The following is a 19,158-nucleotide window of genomic DNA, read 5'->3' as shown; positions in this document are numbered from 1 at the left end:
AAATAACATTAAAATCAAGTTTTGACTCATACTATTCCAAAATATGAAGTCTATTAAACATCAGGATTAATTTGTTAAGGCAATTATCGTTTACTCAGTGTATCACATTGCTAAGTGAGTATTTTTTCCATTGACCGTTTTGGATGCTGAAGTCAGATTTTACTAAGTCATCTTACCCAAAGGATGAGTTGGGTGTATTCCTGAAAAGGAACTGAGATGGAAGGCTCTTGTTTCTGTATGTGAAAACTTGTCTGTGTCTGTGTAGCCTAGTGTGCATAAATTCCATTGGTCTTTTGTTATGCCAGAATAACAGTTTAACAGGTATTTTTGCAATGCATGCCTTGTAGTTCTCTTATAATCTAGTTGTCTGTGGCATGTAGTGCATCTGTGTGTGTAAAATGGAAGAAAAAGTCATGTGTATGTAGCTTATAAACAATCAGCTGAATTTCTAAGTATTCAAATAACTCTTAAAAACACATTTGAACATAAAGCTGTAACTATTTTAAAGGGTGTGCAACTAAGTCCTATTTTCGTTTCTGTTAGAACTGTAGTGAAATGCAGCATTGCCAAATCCCAGGCCCTGTATAGTGCCCAGAGGGGGCTGAAAACAAACAATGCTGCTGTGGTCAAGGTTGGAGCCATCAGCATCAACATTCCTCAGCACCCCGCCACGCTGCACAGCATGATGGTGCGCAGCTCTCACCAGCTCTCCAAGCAGATTTCAGATCTCATCAGGCAACCATCAACTGCGTAAGTGATGTTGGCCTGGCATTTCTGAAGACCACCAACAGCCTTGTGCTACTTCGAGCACATGTGGGAGAGTCAGGCTAGAATAACAAGGTGTTTTCTGATCTTTGTCTTGGTATCTAGTCCCCAGCCTACAAAAGAAGACGTTGCAACTCCTTTGCCCTCTGAAAAGACTCCAACGAGTATTAATCAAACACCCGTTGAAACAAATGAATTTCCACAGCTGCCAGAAGGCTTAGAAAAGAAGCCTATAGTTCTTAAATTCAGTGCTATGATAGATGGTATAGCTATTGGAGCAGCACTCTTGCCCTCTTTAAAGGCAGAATATAAGATGGGAAGAATGAGGAGTCACGGAATGACAGGTAACAGCTCTCTGACACTTCGGAAATGTTATGCTTTTTCATTTTTTCTTGAAAAAAAAATAATCCAAGAGGACTGGATATTTCCATTGAGTGATTTTGATAGGTTTGACTCTGTTGCTGTTGGCTTTTTTAATCTGTACTTCAATCAAGTGGGGCCATAGAGAGAATTTACCCTGCTTTAATAATACATGATTGTTGAAGGCAGAATACAAGGTCGGATTAAGAAATGTATGCATTCATATACATAGCTTTCCCCCTTTGTTAAAATCAGTTTATGATGCTTGATTAATCAAATTCTGATTTCTAGTCAAGAATACTCTTACAGGGCCTTAGATGAGTTAGACTCACTTTTCTGTCAAAGTATAGTCAAGTCTTTGTTTTCTTTAAAAATTAAGAGAACCCAAAATCTTGTGGGTGGGTATGTATAGCTGTAGAGATACGTGCCCTTTTTTATTTTTATTATCCCAGATTTTTATTATCCCAAAAGTGTTCTTAAATTTAAAAATAATTGAAATTCTTTTGCCAGATCATATATTTTTCCCCATTTCCCTTTTACAGGTGCCCAGACAAGATTTAATTTTGAGCTTCCAAGTCACAGATTGCGCTTCACTTCAAAAGTCTCAGCCACTGATATGTCAACCATTCCTCCTTCAGCAAGTCTTAACCTTCCTCCTGTCACTATGTCAGGCAAATACATCATGGAAGAACATGATACTTACTCAGATCAAATCTGGAGCATAGATGAACTACCTGCTAAACAAGGCTACTATCTACAAGGGAACTACTTACGTTGTGTGGCTGAGGTAGGTGTTGAAAAGAGTGGACAGCTTTGATAAGTTATTTCCATTCTGTTTTATTTCTGTTTCTGCAACTTCATCTTATTTTAATTATCTGCCTTCTCCAAAACTCTTGGGTTTACGGGTTGATCCAAATATAACATTTGCTATTGCATGAAATAGAAATCGAACTTTGTGTTCTTAGTCGGATGAGCACCCAACATATTAAACAGTCAAGAATGCTATATTTGCAGGATTTTGAATATGTTACTTTGTGCAAATAAATAAGAAAGACTTATTTAGTAACATTTTTTGTTTTTATTTTTGGAGTGAATATTTCTCATCAGTCAGCTTGAATAAAAGCATAGCATCATAGTAAAACTTGAATGCATAGCATTCAAGTAAAACTTCTAAACCGATAACTTATGCTTCTATATCAGATAATTATCATACAATGTGCAAAAGATACTTAAAGATTTGTATTTGAATTGTTTTATTTCTTTATGCTTAGATAGCTGCATAGATAAAAGGATATATATCCTATATACACCCTCAGTGAATGATCTAAAATTTTCTGTTTATACACAGTGTTAGACACAAGTTCTATTTGCATACCAATATGCACAGATACTTTTCACAGAGAGAAAAATCTTGCTGCTTAAAAGAAACTAATCTGGTGGGGAAGAGTGGCGCTTTTCTATATTTCTTCAGTCAAAAAAATTGTTTAGCATGTTTGTGAGTGAGATTTCTGATGTTAGCATCCTTATGGGAGAAGATTATGGGTGCTGCTCTTTGTTCAACCCATTTGTGTTATTTCCTGGCTGAAGAAATACTCACAGATCTTGAATTTGTTCAGTGTGTAAATCTAAACAGGGAGGCACTGCTTAGGAGAGCCAAAAGCCAAGCCCAAGTAATTTCATAAAATATCTATGTTTTGATTTTATTTTAAAAAATATCTAATGGAAAACTTAAACAGTCTTGGGAAGACTCCAGTTGCTTAGCAATGTTCTTTAAGATTGGATTGGACACATGAAATTTACCATTGTAGATATCAGTAATCTTGTTCATCTGTAATAATTAGAGAAATAGACTTCTAGAAGTGGACAGCTCACTTCTATATTTGTTCTTATTTACGATCTGAAATTAAGTAGAATTTTGCATTCTTTTCTGAACCTTAATGACCTCCTGCATTTTGGTATTTAAGCTAAACTTAAGCAGGAGAATAAACTTTTTTGTATAATAGCAAAGGTTTTCAGTTTTCACCTGTGGTGTTCACAGCAGAAAAATTGCAAGACAGAACTTTTTTTTTTTGAAATGTCAATAATATTATGATTGGGATTGAAATATATATACCTGAAAGTTTAATTAAAAAAAAAAAAAAAGAAAAGAAAACATAGCTATGATAACTGTTTTAAAGTTTTGTTTTGCTTTTATTTCTGTAGGTTGGTTCCTTTGAACATAATCTCACAACTGATCTCTTAAATCATTTAGTATTTGTGCAAAAAGTGTTCATGAAGGAGGTAAATGAAGTCATACAGAAGGTTTCAGGTAAGCAGAAAGACTTAAAACCAACTTTAAAATAAAATCCTTAACCCTTGTTTGATGGCAACATTACATAGTTCTCTAGATAAGCTCTTTATTTCACAGGCACCATTACTTTGCATCTAGCATTGAACAGGAGGAAGCAGTAGAGCTTGAGTTTGAAGTAAGAACAGAGGCTCTGGAAGTTTTTGTATCTATTTCAGAGTCAGGATGTTTTATCGGGAAACCTGGTAATTTGTTATTCTGGACACGAGCCTCTCTGTCTGCTTTTGACAGACATGATTACATTCTGTATTCACTTTGCTCCCCTCCAAAACAAAGGTCATAATCTACTGCATTATGTAAAATAATTTGAGCATATTATTTTAAGGAAAACAGCTGTGTCTGGGGAAAATAGTAAATACCAATAGTGATATTGGTATTTTTCCAGCATCTCCCTATTCCTAGCTCTTTGATATATTTTTTTTTTAAATTATTATTAGAGAATGTTTCAGTATTGGATGAAAAAGACACTTGGCTATTCATTAGGTTGATTTGTGAGTCATGCCATATACTGCAGAAATGGCTGTTTTATTTCATCTTTTCCAAAAATGTTTCAGAAGAAACAAGCATTATCATAGAAACCAAAGCAGAGAACAGTTGCAAAATCACTTGATACTGTCTCTTTTTCATTATCAAATGGAAATATTTGTGTTCAGCTGTTTGAGTAGACAGTTACAAAGCATCTATTTTCTTACCTAATCTGATGGAGGTTTTTTTTTATGTAGGCTGAATCAGAATTTGCAAGGCATTTAAAAATAGGTCCAAGCGCTTCCAGCTGTTAGTGTTAAAGACTTCATCTGTCTGAAATCTGAAAGAGAATTCAAAACCCTCCAAAACTGAAAGAGAACCAAAAAGCTAGGGCCATGCAGAGATATTTCACTTCAGCAAACAAGTTCTGTCACCCCAAAGACAGGAATAAAAAAATAAAATAATGTTTTGTTTTGTTTTGTTTTGACTGATATGGGATTACCCTGAATGGAAATGTAAGGGCTGGAAGCTTTGTTTTACAAACTAGTTATCCTTTGGTAGTTTAAAAAATACATGAATAAAATTTACTGTGGATATTACACAATAGGTGAGGAGGTGAACAGAAAAGCAAAGAAATAAAGAACAGTAGAAATGGGGTGGAATTTCAAGTAGTTGAATTTTAGTAGTTTTTTTTAGTTATCTTAAACAACTATTATAGAAGTATAGCTGCTTTTTAGTGGAAAGATTCAGTAGTAGTTGGAAACATCGTGAGGAAAGGTAATCTAGGTAGTGGTGACTAAATGAAAGGTGTGTGTGCATACACACCGATGTACAGCTTTGTATGTGTGTACATATTCACACACGCAAATATACATAAAAGAAATCTGCGGGTCAAGATGACGTACGCTCAGGGGGGTTAAAAGATGCAGTGGAGAAAAAGGAACATGTCAGAATCTCTGAATGGTAGAAAGAAACCAGTGTTGCCCAGCCAGATGTTTCTTTCAAGCAAAATGTCAGCGTTGCGTACTAAGAGAACACTTGGGGGAAGAATAAACCTTTAACAGCTGCCATTATTGTATTAGAACAGTTTTTATAGAGGAGAATGAAGTGGTATATTAGGAAAGGTATATTAGATTTAGTTTACATGGTTCCTCAGTCTCTAGTGTTTAGTCTCTTCTCTGTTTTTCTGTGATGGATTTATTACCATTTGCTGGTTCTTTGCTTTCTCAGACAACAAATTTGTATTGGGAATAGCAGCCTGATGTTGTTTGAAATGTGACTGCTACCTTCTGTATTGTGGTAATTCAGCAGGAACATGGTTGGGTGCCAGCAATCCAGACCCAGGGTCTGGATGCAGAATGCAGAACGATGTGGGGGAAAAAACAGCTTTTGTCCTTGCAGCTTGTAACAGTAATTTACATGGCTGGAGCTTCCCAATTAGTGTAATATACTGAAGTGGATGTTCTAAATACGGTTTCTGTTGCACTAAAATACTGATTGCCTGCTACATAAGGTGGAGTTGCACAGATGCAAACCTAGTTAATGAACACAGTAGTTCCTGCTATAAGATGTAGGGTAGTGTTGATTTTAAGACAATTGACCATATGTAGTAGTTGGCTGTTAGCTACATTTAATGAGGTGAATCTGTGCCTGTGTACGTCTTCTGTCTTCAACCTCTATTTGTTTTTATAAATCTTTAGCAAACTACTGTTTGAAAGGAGGCTGAATTCAATGTCACCTGTTTTTATATCTACATGTCTTAAAGTGCTTTCTGTGTTAGAACTCTGAATGTGAATATTTCTTGTGTGTAGGAGGGGAGCAGCCAATACCTCTTTGGAATGAACACGATGGCACAACTGATGGAGAAAAACCAAAAATTCTTCTTTACTCATTGAGCCTACAGTTTAAGGTAATCGTATAATGGCAAAACAGTGGTTCTAGATGCTACTAAAGGCTTAACAGCTTGGTTTCTACATGACAGCTAATTGCATCAAGCATATCTGCATGAAGAAAAAGATCTAACTCCAAGTTTGGTCTGTATAATCTTTTAAGATAGCTTAGTGGCATTGCATAAAAAATGAGTTAGGAAAAGTCATTATGCACTGCTTTTTTTGGCTGTGTAATGAGAAGAGTTTTTTGTTTTATTACCCCCTTCTCTTTCTGTCTGAACCACATCCTAACAACTGTCTTCCTTATTCATTAGGGAATTCAAGTGACAGCTACCACTCCCTCAATGCGAGCTGTGAGATTTGAAACTGGATTGATAGAACTTGAACTCTCAAACAGACTACAAACCAAAGCAATGCCTGGAAGTAGCAGCTACCTCAAACTGTTTGGGAAATGCCAGGTGGATTTAAATCTGGCACTAGGACAGATTGTTAAACATCAGGTTAGTGCTCAACATCCTTCCTTCCATGTGGTGTTCAGACCCAATAGGGCATGATCCTAAAAATATAGAAACAAGCCAAGAGGCTGTCCTAAGTTGCTGGTTTTTTTTTTTTTTTTTTTTTTTTTTTTTTTTTTTTTTTTTGTTGTTGTTGTTTTGTTTTTTCCTTTTTTCTGATCAGGCTATGGAGTGAGTATAAACTGTGGAGGGCTTTTTTGTTTTGTCTTTTTTTTTTTTTTTTGATAGAAACTTAAGCATTCTGTAGTGCACAATTGTAGAAATGCTTCCTGAATATTCCTGAATATACTCATTTTTTAAAATAGTTTAAAATAAATCTTCTCACTTGAGTCTAGAAGTGGCTGAAGATAGCTTTTCAGAAGAAATAGAAAATTTTCACATACGTGCATCAAAGTAGTAAGGAGTCAACTGTGGAATTTTGTTTCATACTGTTCATACTCTTAAAATTTATTAGTCATTTGTAGCAGTAATGGCCTTGCTATAGAGTCAAATTCAAAATTTTCATCGATATTGTTACCATTTTTAGGGTACATGCATGAAGTAATAAGGTTGGATAAGATCCAAGGTTTGCTAGACCTACATTCTGGCCTAGTTTGTCTGTCATAGTCTGACAGTTTTACCTCTTTGATTTTTAAACCCACTCGCACCTCTAATCGCCAACTCTATGATACAAAAATATTTTGTGATGCCTAGAAAAAAAAGTACAAGTCTTAGCATCTATAAATGTACTGTCTCCATAAAGGATATGGATATATAAATAGTTAACATTTAGTTAACTATTAATAGTTTAGTTAACATTTTATGATAAGTAAGAAAAATAACACTGATTAGAATCTAATAGGAGGAAACTGAATATCCTCAAAGAAGGTTTGGATAGAAAAGAAAAAGGGGAAAGAAGAGTATTTTACTTCTTGTTGTAATCTTATATTTTGTCAAATAAAGAAATTTATTTTTCCTCCTCCGTGTCACAAACCGTTCCCCCTTCCTATTTTTGAATGTTCTAAGGTATATGAAGAAGCTGGCTCAGATTTTCATCAAGTTGCATATTTTAAGACAAGAATTGGATTAAGAAATGCTCTCCGAGAAGAAATCAGTGGCTCATCGGATAGAGAAGCTGTCCTTATTACTTTGAACAGACCAATTGTTTTTGCTCAGCCTGTGGCCTTTGATAGAGGTATGGAAGAGACAATTGCTACAAATCTGTTTTCATCCTGAGCAAGCTACATTTTTTTGGCAAAGAGGCTTGATTATCGAAGATTTAGTTTATTTCAAGCCAAATCAAAATGTTTGGTAAAATAAACTAGCTGAGAAATTGAGGAGATCTACTGCATGCCAACAGATCGATAATTGATAATGTCAAAAATTTCATTTGCTGAACGATTAGTTCTCAGGTGGCTTGGAGGAGGTTACTTTTGTAAGTATTTTCTATATATGAGAACAGCATTGTTTTCTGTATTTTAGTGTTATTCTTGTCCTTTGCAGCATGAGCCTCTTCAGTACATCCTCAGTGTGTGCATGTGGTTGTATTTGCACTCGTATCCATTGTTGCACATCTACAGTCTTAAAAATAATGGAGAAACAGTAAAAATTGAAAAGAATAAGATTTTTTAGTGAATGTGCATTTTTCTGTTATGTTTTCATTTCAATTAAGCATTTCTGTTTTCTTTGTAAAGCTGTGCTGTTTTGGCTGAATTACAAAGCTGCATATGACAACTGGAATGAGCAGAGAATGGCTTTGCATAAAGACATTCATATGGCCACAAAAGAAGTAGTAGATATGCTGCCTGGAATCCAACAAACGTCTGCGCAGGCTTTTGGGACCCTGTTTCTTCAGCTGACTGTCAATGACTTAGGAATTTGCCTGCCAATCACAAACACACCTCAGGTAATTGTGTTTACTAGAAAGCAGCAATTCAAGATATTGTTTGGATAGATGTGATGCTTTTGAAACTTCCTGCAGAGGAAGAAGGAAAAATAGAGAAGGAAAACATACAAGAAGATATGAGAACAGGATTAGTTTTCTAAGTGGGAACAATAAACATTATTAAATGTATATATGACATCACTTTAACTTTGCAATCTTCAGTCAATTCTCTCGGATTTTCTTTTTCCAGTCTAACCACACTGCAGATCTTGACACTGGCTCTGCTTTAGTCCTGACTATTGAGAGCACGTTAATCACTGCCTGCTCCTCAGAGTCCTTAGTTAGCAAAGGTCACTTTAAAAACTTCTGTATCCGCTTTGCTGATGGCTTTGAGACAAGTTGGGATGACTGGAAACCAGAAATAAGAGGAGATCTAGTCATGAATGCATGTAAGTGGCTGTGATTTCATACTGCACAGTAGTATTTCAGATGTAAATCCCCTTTTTAACCTTTGCTGTGCCTTTTAAACTGCTGATTTTTCCCCATAAATGTAAAGAAAAGACTTTGGCCTGTTGAAAGCAAAATAATACAAGTCTAAAAGGTTGTATTACTGTTAAAATATATTGCTTTCCTTTATTAAGAGATTTGTTACTGTATGTCTTCCACAAGCGTTGATTTTTTAGTTTTGTCTGAGATGTTGGAAGAGGTCCATGTATAGCTTTTATGTAATGTCATAAGATCCAAATAAGTTTTTAGTGTTCTAATATAGATCTTAATTTACATTACACTGAAGTTGCAAACATTTATATAGAATCTCAAGTTGATATAAACTTGGATGTAACCACATAAATTCACTGTACCAAATAAGAATGAAGTGGGAATTAAAACTAAAACTCCAATCCAATACCAATTACACTTAAGTTGCAGACGGACTTGAGGGGGAATTTTGAAAGGCTGATCTAAAGCAACTTTGACTCTGCCTAACCAGTATATGTGCTTTGTATATAGGTGTTGTACCAGATGGTACATATGAAGTATGTTCTAGGACAACAGGGCAAGCTGCAGCAGGTAATACACTTTTAAAATAATTTAATTCCTGTATAAATAAAGCTTTCATAAATCACGAAAATTGAATCCTTCTATAACCATGTTGTAATTTGATTGGTGCTTTTGCTTTTTGTGGATTTTTTTTGTCCTTAGTATCTTGTTTTCTTTTGTAGAACTGCTCTGCTGTTCCAGGTTTTAAGTCCAGTCAGTAACACCGGCTTTAGATTTTTACCTCTAGGGAAACACAGGGTGTGTGACTTTGCCCATTGGTTGGAGAATAGTCTTTTATAACAGCAGTGCTGTTCTTCCAGAGGCAGCTCATGGTCTTCCCGAACTCCCTGTCCTGCTGAGTTCTGACATTCTTCAAAGTCTTGAAAAATACTTGGCACTGTCTGTCTCAGTCATCATATCTGCTGCTTGATGGTTCTCATCTGTCTACCCAGATGTTGGACCTGCGATGTCTCCTATCCCCATAGTTTTGCTTGTGATGACACTCACTCATGGCACTCACTCATGGTGGCACTCATTAGAAAAATCTGGGGAAGACATGGTATCATGGTATTTGACAGACACATTATATGTGTATTATAATATCTTCGAGCATCACTGTTAAAGGACTTAAAATGGTTTTAAAAGAAAGGAAAAAGTGACTGTTTTTTCATGCAGATGGACATCTTTTAGGCTTTCTGCTTCTAGAAATCCTGTTCAGAACTCAGAGTTCTACTGAGTGTATATATAATATACATATATATTATATAAATATATATTTAAGAAATATTAACTTAGGATCTGTGAAATAGTTAAAACATGCATTTCAGCTGTAGATGATTTTTTTATCAATGTTATTCCCAAGTGGGCAGAAAAGACAGTGCTTCATAACTGACAAATGCTGTATTGTCTAACTAATACGAACTTACTGCGGGGGATTTTGTTTGTTCTTAAAACAAAATTTTTGTTTGTTCTTAAAACAAAATAAAAACAAACTGGTTAAGCATTATATATATATTTTAAATAATTACAGAAAGTAGCAGTGCTGGAACCTGGACACTGAATGTGTTATGGAAGATGTGTGGTATCGATGTTCATATGGATCCAAACATAGGGAAAAGACTGAATGCTTTAGGCAACACCCTCACAACACTGACAGGAGAAGAAGATATTGATGATATTGCTGACCTCAACTCTGTGAACATAGCTGACTTGTCAGATGAGGATGAAGTTGACACTATGTCACCTACCATACATGCAGTAAGTGAATCAGCCAAAATAAGTGCTATTGATTGAAGAAGTCTTGACAAAGATTTCAGTCATATGGAAAGGTCTTAGTCTTGAGTTTTTTGCATAACATGGTAGTCTCTATGGCTCATATAACTTGTGTTCTAAAAAAAAAAAAAAAAAAAAAAGTGTTACCTTTCTAACACCATACTTCAAAGACAAGAAGTCACAGAATGTATTTCTGCTGTTGTTATGTATAAATTTGGATTTGGAAACATGGAAATATGACACCTATCTTCAGGAACCTGAACTGGAAAAGCTGTGACTATAGATAGTTCTCTTAGATAGCAAATTATTAACATAAGCAAATTAGGAAAACTTTTTTTTTGGTACTTCTACTCAATATGCTGCTAACCTTGTTTTTTTGGTTTCACATTAAGCTATTTTAACAGGTGTTCTTTAATGGCTGTTGTATATGTCTCTTGCCTGCCGATGTTGAAAACATCCCAGAACACTAATGTTGCTGTTTGTTGTTTAGAAATCAGGTGGAGGTTCATTATATGGAGATGCACGCAAGCTAACATTTGGGCAGCGGATTGTAAATCACCTGCTGGGTTTGAGCCCCCCAAACCATCGATACTCTGTTCCTGTAGAATATCTGTGGGGGTCAGCGGAGTGTGATTCTCTTCAGTCTAGCAGATCACATATGAAAGCAGGCAGATCCTGCTCATGGGGACATGTATGTAGTAGTTATAGTGCGTCTAACTGAATGATGGGGTTTGGATCACTGGAAGAGTTCCAATCAGCTGCCTTTTGAGTTGAAATGATTCTTTTGCATGCACTAGTCCAAATTTTAAGGTGTGAAATTCACTTCACTGTTGAATCATATTTACGTCCGATTTTTGATGAGGGCATTAACTAAATCTTCATTTTAAATAGGAAATTGTTGATCACCGACGGCAGGGAGCTTCTAGTATCCAAACTGGAGAACAGCGAGGAAGAAAATTTGTGAAACGTTTAGTTGATATTAGAGAACTCAATGAGCAAGCTAAAGTTATTGATGACTTAAAGTAAGTTGGATTTTGCTTTAATTCACACAAAGTTTGGGAATAACAAACTGCAGCTGACTTCTTTTCTTTCCTTATCTTGCAGCACTATGATTTTCAAGTGGGAATTGTTCTTTTTCTCCCTTCTTTATTTAATAAATACAAAATGTCCTTTCTGAATCTGTCAGAAAAAAATATATATGCAAGTACTCTATCAAATTTCTCAAGTTCTTTCCCAAGTGTACAGTTAGTTTATATTCTTTCTGGTTCTCTATTACAGCTATGATTACAGTCAGTTTCCTGCTGATCCAAAGTTGCAGTTACTACTTGACTTATTATCGTGACTGCTTTAACAAAGTGTACTGCTTTATAACTGTAATAAGCTTAGTCTTCTCCACTGGAAGAAGAAACTTTATAATCAACTCTTTGTCTAGTGTATGTGATATTTTAAAAATAAATCACGTATGCTGTATTTAATAAAAACCCCGATGAAAGAATTACGTAAAATTTCTTTATCTGTGAATGTCACTATTTTTCAGTCATGGTTTGGGCTTTTTTTTTTTTTTTTTTTCTCATCTAAGACAGGCTAAGACTTACTTATTTATCTGTCTGGGATGGGAATATAGAGCGTGGTGATTATGCTAAATAATAAAGTGGAGATGCTTGCTTTTTTGTACTTGGAATAAAAGAGTTGTTAGCATCCACCAGAGCACTCATATCTGAACTTTGGATTTTAGGTTTCATATCTGAACTTTGGATTTTAGGTTAAGTGTTTCTTCTAATGCGAGTTCAGTAATCAAAGTTATGTTTTGTCTCTCTGTCTTCTCAATGTACAAGAGCTACAGGAAAGTGAGATTCTTTGAGAATAGCAGAAACTTCACAGTTTTCCTAATTATTCAGTGGTGTGCTTTTTGTTTTTCTTCAGAATGTAGTCTACTGTAGAAGGCTGTCATAGATGTGACAGGACTTCGGACTGTCACAACAGAAGGACTTTTCTGCATTCTGCTGAGGAGTCTCAGATTTGTCCATTATGTTTGGGCGTAATTAAACAACTGTCACATGATTGAAAGTATATAAGAAGTTCGTAAATCTAGTGTTAGAGCTAGTACTTTTTGAAATCAGAGAGTTGCATAGCCATTCTTATTCTCCACCTTAGTTAACATAATGTTAGAACTGTTGTTTGTGGTCTCTTTGCATGCAACCTTGTTCTGCGTCCTCTGTCTACATTGCTAATTGATTTGGAGACCAAAACACTAAAATCAAGAAGTCCTCTTCAAGAACAAAATGTAACTGACAAAAAGTTGTGTGATGAAACAAGGATAAATCTTTCTGGAGCTTTATTTGGCACTGATGAAACTACTGAAAAAAAATGAGAAAATGGGATATTTTCCAGGGAAAGCAGAACATCATTGCAACACAGATTTTGAAATGGTGAACATAGTGCTACGTATTTCTAAGATAACCCTCCCATAATTTTTCTCCAGAAAATTAGGTGCAAGTGAAGGAACCATAAATCAAGAAATTCAGCGCTATCAGCAACTGGAATCAGTGGCTGTGAACGATATCCGCCGAGATGTGCGAAAAAAGCTGCGTCGATCCAGCATGAGGGTGAGCAGGATGAATTGACTTCAGAAATATAATAGCACTTGCATTGCTTCTTTCTTTTCTGGAAAAAAAAAAAAAAAAAAAGCTTAAAAAAAAAGATGAAGAAAAAGATTAAGAATATCAAACAATTTAGGTACCCTTTTAGCCACAGGAGGAGGTGGGAAAGGGTGTTTTCTCCCCTGTAATAACAGGGATAGAAAGATGGAAATTTTACAAGTACTGTAATGTAGATGGGTTTATTGCACATTCACAAGATCAGAACATATATATTTGAAGATATAGTCTGCTCTTCACTCTTAGAGCATTTTGAAATGGTTCTTTATTGGACTGATGAATACAAATGCAAGCACATTAACAGCCTGGGCAAGCGATAGATACGTATTGTATTCCATTTGGTGCGTATGTTTTCTGTAAGCAAGTTCTGTATATAAATGAACATTAAATTTCCAGCATTAAGTGCTGTAAAAATAAAAACAAGCTACTAAGGCAGTAGAAGAAACTGCACAAAAAAGCAACAACTTTTGCAGCTAGTACACAGATTTGTGGCTGTCACCCCAGACACAGGTAACAAAAGTGACAGAACATTATTTTCAGCATACATCAGTGCATCAGCTTCAAGTATGATGCTTCATTAAAGGGGGAAGTCGAATAATAATTTGTTGGCAGCTCTGTCCCAGGTGTTCTCGTTCTAGCTCATGTTCTTCTGTTGTAAGTGGTATGTAGGGAGGATGTCTGTCAGAGTGGTTGGAATATTAACTTTGGGCATACTTTTCTACCAATTCCAGCAAGTGTAAAAGGTGAAAGTTTATCAGCATTTGCCAGTGTTTTCATCTTTGCCTCTGGATAGAGATGCATTATAATTACTACAAAACAAAAATCTATTTTTGCTTTACTGGCACACCTGCATAAAGTAAGACTTCAGCTTTCTGGAATTTCTTTCTCATTAACCTCAGTGTTGCGTTTAAATGTTCTTCTTGATTTAGGCTGCTTCATTGAAAGACAAATGGGGTCTCAGCTACAAACCCAGCTACAGCCGATCAAAGAGTATTTCAGCATCAGGAAGACCACCTCTGAAGAGAATGGACAGAACAAGGTAAACTTTCAGATCTGTGATGGCAACAACAGCATGTGGAAGAGGAACCATTGGCCATTAGATTTTTTTATTTATTTATATATTTTTTTTACTACACAGCAGTTGTTGTATGTGGTTGAACTGGATAGGAGGAGGTTATTTTGGAAGATGGGTAAACTCATTTGAAAAAGTAATTTTTCACTCTTAGGCAGACTTATGTGGCATGTCAAATAAATGTTTCTACTTGCACGCACAGAGAAAAAAAACACAGGGCTTTTTAATAGAATTCTGCCTTTGTGACATATTGAAGAAAACTTGCATATAAGGCAAAAAAGGCATAGTGTAAAAAAATTTGATTTTTACATTTGATTCTCAATCGTCTGCTTTTGAAAAGGGCTGTTTTAATGAGAGAAGGGAAGGGGCATTCCTTTAGTTTGTGAATGATAACTTGCTGTAATCTCCTCGCCTGTATAATATGTGCTTTTTTTGTTTCATCATTTAATGTTTGCTAAGCAAACTACACTTGCATAAAGACACCTTTCAGTAAAGTATTTGCATGTATTTGCATTGGTTTTAGAATATCCACATTTGAGTCTGTTGCTTCTGTAGGTCCAGCTGCTGAGTTCAGAGTTTGGAATTAAAGATATGCTGCGTAATTATATATTAAATATAAAAGACTTTAAAATAAAGGTGGAGATGAATGTTAGAATTCTTTGATTTTTTTTTAAATATAAGAATAAGAATTCTTTGTAGAAATTTGTTTATGTTTTAAATTTGAACACTTAAATAAGTGAATGGAAACTTATAAATAATTCAGGTGTGAAAAATACCAGACAGCAGAAATTCCAGAATAAAAGCCAGCTTTAAATAAAGGTATTCAGAAGTTTATTTTTCAAGGTACCTTTGAAAATAAATTGTTCTTCAGAATTAATTAGCATAACTGATGGTTAAAGCTGAGTAAGAGTTGAAGGTATGAATGTTCTAGTTCAAGATCTGTTGGATGAAACCCACTTTTCTACCTTTTCACAAGGTTATCTGAAGAGAACTAGAAGGAAATACAGTTAGGCTTTTGTGTTGCTCTGTCAATTATTCTTCTGGCTAGGATGATAAGAAACAAAGCAGTGGAAAAAGTACCTTGGTTGTGAATGAATAGTAGTAAGTATGTAAGGCCAAATAATTAATTTCACTTGGATGAGAAAATGCATAATCTGCCAATGTGTTTTATGCACCATTTGGTAGATGTGTGTCTTGCTTTTTTCTATAATTTCTGCATGTTAGCTCAGGATTAAAAAAAGTCACATAAATAAGTAAGACATAGAGTGTTTAGCAATAGACTATTTTCCAAGTAACGAGTAGGTGCCTTCTCTTTCCTTCACCCCTCCTTTTTTTCCTTTTCATGTACCATTTCATAAGTGCTCCAATTATGATAAAATACTTGTCTTCTTAACAAAATTTTAAGTATTGACTATGCTTTTGTATTGCCTTGTATTTGTGTAGGTAAATGTTTGCATGAATGTAAAATCCTGTAGGAAAACTAAACAAGATGTGTTTTGTTTTTTGTTCATAGCTCTCGACTTGGAGACAGTGAAGATCTCCCAGATATCCGGGTAGATGCTGCATCTCCTGGGCCAAGAGTAACTTTCAACATCCAAGATTCTGTAAGAATTAGTTTATATGCCATACAATTGTATGCCCTATGCCATTTGATCACAAGTTCCATGAGATGGGTGCACCTAGACAGACCTGAATTGCTTCTATGTTTTTGTGTGTGTGTGCCTCAAATGACTGATATTTGGAAGATAGGTTTGTTTTGACAGAAGATAGATGTGTTTGGAACTAACTATTAACAAGTTCTTAATTGTTAATCTTAATTGTTAATCTTAACAATTAAGATTAGCAATCTTAATTGATTGCTAATGATGACATTAGCAATCAATTGAAACATTAGGGAAAATATTAGTATTATTTTGTTGGGTTCTTTAGGTTGGCACAATAATAATACAGTTCTGTTGGAATTTTTACTAGATGTGTGCAAGAATCATCTGATAGTGTTTATGTTTAAATATATTTAAACTTTTGGAAACAGGTATTAATAAGTTTGCTGTAGCCCTACAGGTATAGCCTTTTGTGTGTCTGAGACTGATTGTTGAATCTTCAATTTTGTTTCAGTTGCTATGTTTTCTTATTTTACAAATGGTGCGGTTATGTTGTTTTTTCATGGCTGAGATTACTGCAATTGTTTTAATTTTTCTTTTTCTTTTCACTTCTAATTAAGTTGAATAAAACAGTTTTGGGGATTGCACAACAATCCAGCTGTCCAGGGGAAGGGTATTTTCAGGTATTTCTGAGAAGGAACCATCTTTGCCAGAGAACTAATTTACCTTGCAGGGAGCTGCTTTTCAATATTCCATCTCTTTAGCATGCAGCTAAACAGAATGTATATCAAATCTAGAAGTATTTAAATATGTAAAGTAAGCAGAAGAATATGATAGGCTGTTGATGAACTTTCTGAGTCTATCCTCGCGTACACCTAAAACTTAGTAGCCTTTTAAAAATGAATTACTTGACTTTTGATCATGTTTGTGAAGACTCTGATCAAGGCTGCTGTAAAGTGACGTAAGTTTAGACTTAAGAATGTGCTTTGGAAGGATTTTAGTGTGCAGGTGTCCTCGTCTGTTGCATTGTGTTAAAAGTGCAGTCATTAACACCAGTACAAAATAATTGGTAGGTGGGAGGATGTCTCCTCACACTTCATTCTGTTGGAATTCCTGTATTTAATGCTGAGAAAGACATTTTCAAGTCATAGTGAGCAAGAAATGTTTCAAAACTTAACACATAGAGAGCAAATAGATTTTTTAACATGCTTTAAAAAAAAAACAAACATATTTAGGGATAAAAGCAGCAAGGTTTGTAGGTTTTTTTTTTTTTTCTTTAAATAAATAAAAACAAAAACGGACCCCCAAACAACTTTAGAGATAGCAACATACCTTTTACACCTTCCAACTCACCTTATCCTTTTAGGAAATAAATCCTTGTTTCTGAGAGGGGAGGAGAAATCAAATGTAGAAATGTGCTTTGCACATTTAAATGTCTTCATAATCCTGCCTTTGTTGTTGTTGTTGCTCCTTAAAGCTATCTTACCTTATATATACATATATAAGTATATAAGTATATATATATAAGTATATATAAAACTTAACCTATATATAGGTTAAGTTTTGTTGGTGTAACAAAATGTTACCAAATACTTAGAAGTGTCAAATGTTGAATATTCCTCCCTCTCATGCACCCAAACTCTTACTGACATTATGATGCCAGTTCTTAACTTCAGCACAGTTCTCATTTGGATTTGCAGATGATGACTGTGTAGCTCTATAATAAGACGGTATAGGTAGTGCTGGTGTTATTTTTTTAGGTATTTTTTCACATACATGTTAAAAAAAGTTAGTGTTTGAAAATTCCTTGTGGTGTTCTTTATGGTAGAAATAAAGATAGGACCCTTTTAGAAAAGTGACCTGAAGTTCATTTCATGTCAAAGTACTTCTGTTCAAAATGTTGAGGAGATCAGCCCAGAATTGCAAATTGAGACCGTACATTCTGTGTTAGCATTCATGCACACCTCACTAACGCTTCTGGATACTTCACCCCTTTACAAGGTTGATGATGATTTTTCCTTTCGTTCTTTTCTTTCAAAATATGTTTACAATTTACATGAAATGTTTCCATTCCTTCTGATTGTATGAATTGATCAGAGCATGATACATCTTTAGCTAACAGCTTGAGCTCAATCACTAGGTGATGGCAAATGTCTTCACACCAAGCTTTCATTTCTTTCTTTTTCATAACCCATCTTGCAGTTTCTGTACCTGATATCACTGCATTATGAGGAACTTGGGACTGAAAGTTTCTCATAGCACTCTTGCTTTTCTTTTTATTATTTCCAGAGCTATCTAATGCATTCTTAATTGAAATACCTGTAGAAATTTAACTACTCTTTGTCTCTTTACAATCAGTTTCCAGAGGAGACAGAAATGGACCTGTTGTCTGTAACTATTGATGGTCCCTCCCATTACTCATCTGCTAGTGAAGGCTCATGTTCGGTATTTGGTTCACCCAAAACTCCAGCAGTCTTCTCACCTGGCATTCCCTTCCAGCCTGAAGAAGGACGTCGGGATGACAGCTTATCGTCAAGCAGTGAGGATTCTGAGAAGGAGGATGACCATGACAGAGAGAGGGCATATTTTTATAGGAAACCACCGTAAGTAATGGTCCTAAGTAAGAACGTGGAAATTTCAAAAATGCATTTGAAATATTGAATTTAAGTAAAATTTGAAGGCTAAAAATATCTTCTGGGCACCACGATGTGGGAATGTTATAAAACTAATAGAGTGTTCAAAGAAGGTCTACAAAGATGGTGAAGGGCCTGGAGGGGAAGGTGTGTGAGGAGCAGCTGAGGTCCCTTGGTTTGTTCAGCCCCGAGCAGAGCAGGCTGAGGGGAGGCCTCATGGCGGCCTGCAGCTCCCTCACGAGGGGAGCGGAGGGGCAGGCGCTGAGCTCTGCTCTCTGGGGACAGCGACAGGACCCGAGGGAACGGCATGGAGCTGGGACAGGGGAGGGTCAGGCTGGGGGTTAGGGAAAGGGTCTGCACCCAGAGGTGGTCGGGCACTGGGACAGGCTCCCCAGGGTAGTGGTCATGGCACTGAGCCTGGTAGAGTTCAAGAAGCCTTTGGACAAGGCTCTCAGACAGACGGTCTGGTTTTGGGGTGGTCCTTTATGGAGCCAGGAGTTGGACTCGATGATCCCTGTGGGTTCCTTTCAACTTGTAAATTCTGTGTTTATAACTCCACAAAATGGATGCAATAATGTGAGCATCATATTAAAAATTAAAAAAAATATATTGTATACGTTTTCATGCCTTTTCTTGATTGAGAATTTAAGCTAAGAATGGCTTAGCTCTTTGTGTTACCA

At 35.7% G+C, this 19,158-nt stretch overlaps 1 protein-coding gene across 6 annotated transcripts in view; it reads left to right on the top strand.

Moving 5' to 3' along the window:
• Positions 1-19,158, top strand: part of BLTP1 (bridge-like lipid transfer protein family member 1) — a 113,499-nt gene that overhangs the window by 73,400 nt on the left and 20,941 nt on the right. For 4 of the 6 annotated variants that reach the window (XM_084286130.1, XM_084286126.1, XM_084286128.1 and 1 more), the window contains 17 exons: positions 544-750; positions 871-1,109; positions 1,668-1,912; positions 3,328-3,433; positions 5,749-5,846; positions 6,141-6,326; positions 7,347-7,515; positions 8,015-8,226; positions 8,456-8,654; positions 9,214-9,273; positions 10,274-10,500; positions 11,407-11,537; positions 12,998-13,121; positions 14,102-14,211; positions 15,758-15,848; positions 16,466-16,528; positions 18,204-18,448. In XM_084286130.1, the coding sequence (XP_084142256.1) occupies positions 544-750; positions 871-1,109; positions 1,668-1,912; positions 3,328-3,433; positions 5,749-5,846; positions 6,141-6,326; positions 7,347-7,515; positions 8,015-8,226; positions 8,456-8,654; positions 9,214-9,273; positions 10,274-10,500; positions 11,407-11,537; positions 12,998-13,121; positions 14,102-14,211; positions 15,758-15,848; positions 16,466-16,528; positions 18,204-18,448 (2,712 nt within the window). The remainder of the gene's footprint in view (positions 1-543; positions 751-870; positions 1,110-1,667; positions 1,913-3,327; positions 3,434-5,748; positions 5,847-6,140; positions 6,327-7,346; positions 7,516-8,014; positions 8,227-8,455; positions 8,655-9,213; positions 9,274-10,273; positions 10,501-11,406; positions 11,538-12,997; positions 13,122-14,101; positions 14,212-15,757; positions 15,849-16,465; positions 16,529-18,203; positions 18,449-19,158) is intronic. The other 2 variants (XM_084286129.1, XM_084286127.1) reach the window with 2 other exon arrangements.

This window comes from Netta rufina, assembly GCF_964035555.1.
Source record: "Netta rufina genome assembly, chromosome: 4".
Classification (NCBI taxonomy): Eukaryota; Metazoa; Chordata; class Aves; order Anseriformes; family Anatidae; genus Netta; species Netta rufina.
Note: the sequence above shows the minus strand (reverse complement) of the source record. Positions and strands in the feature narration are given on the sequence as shown.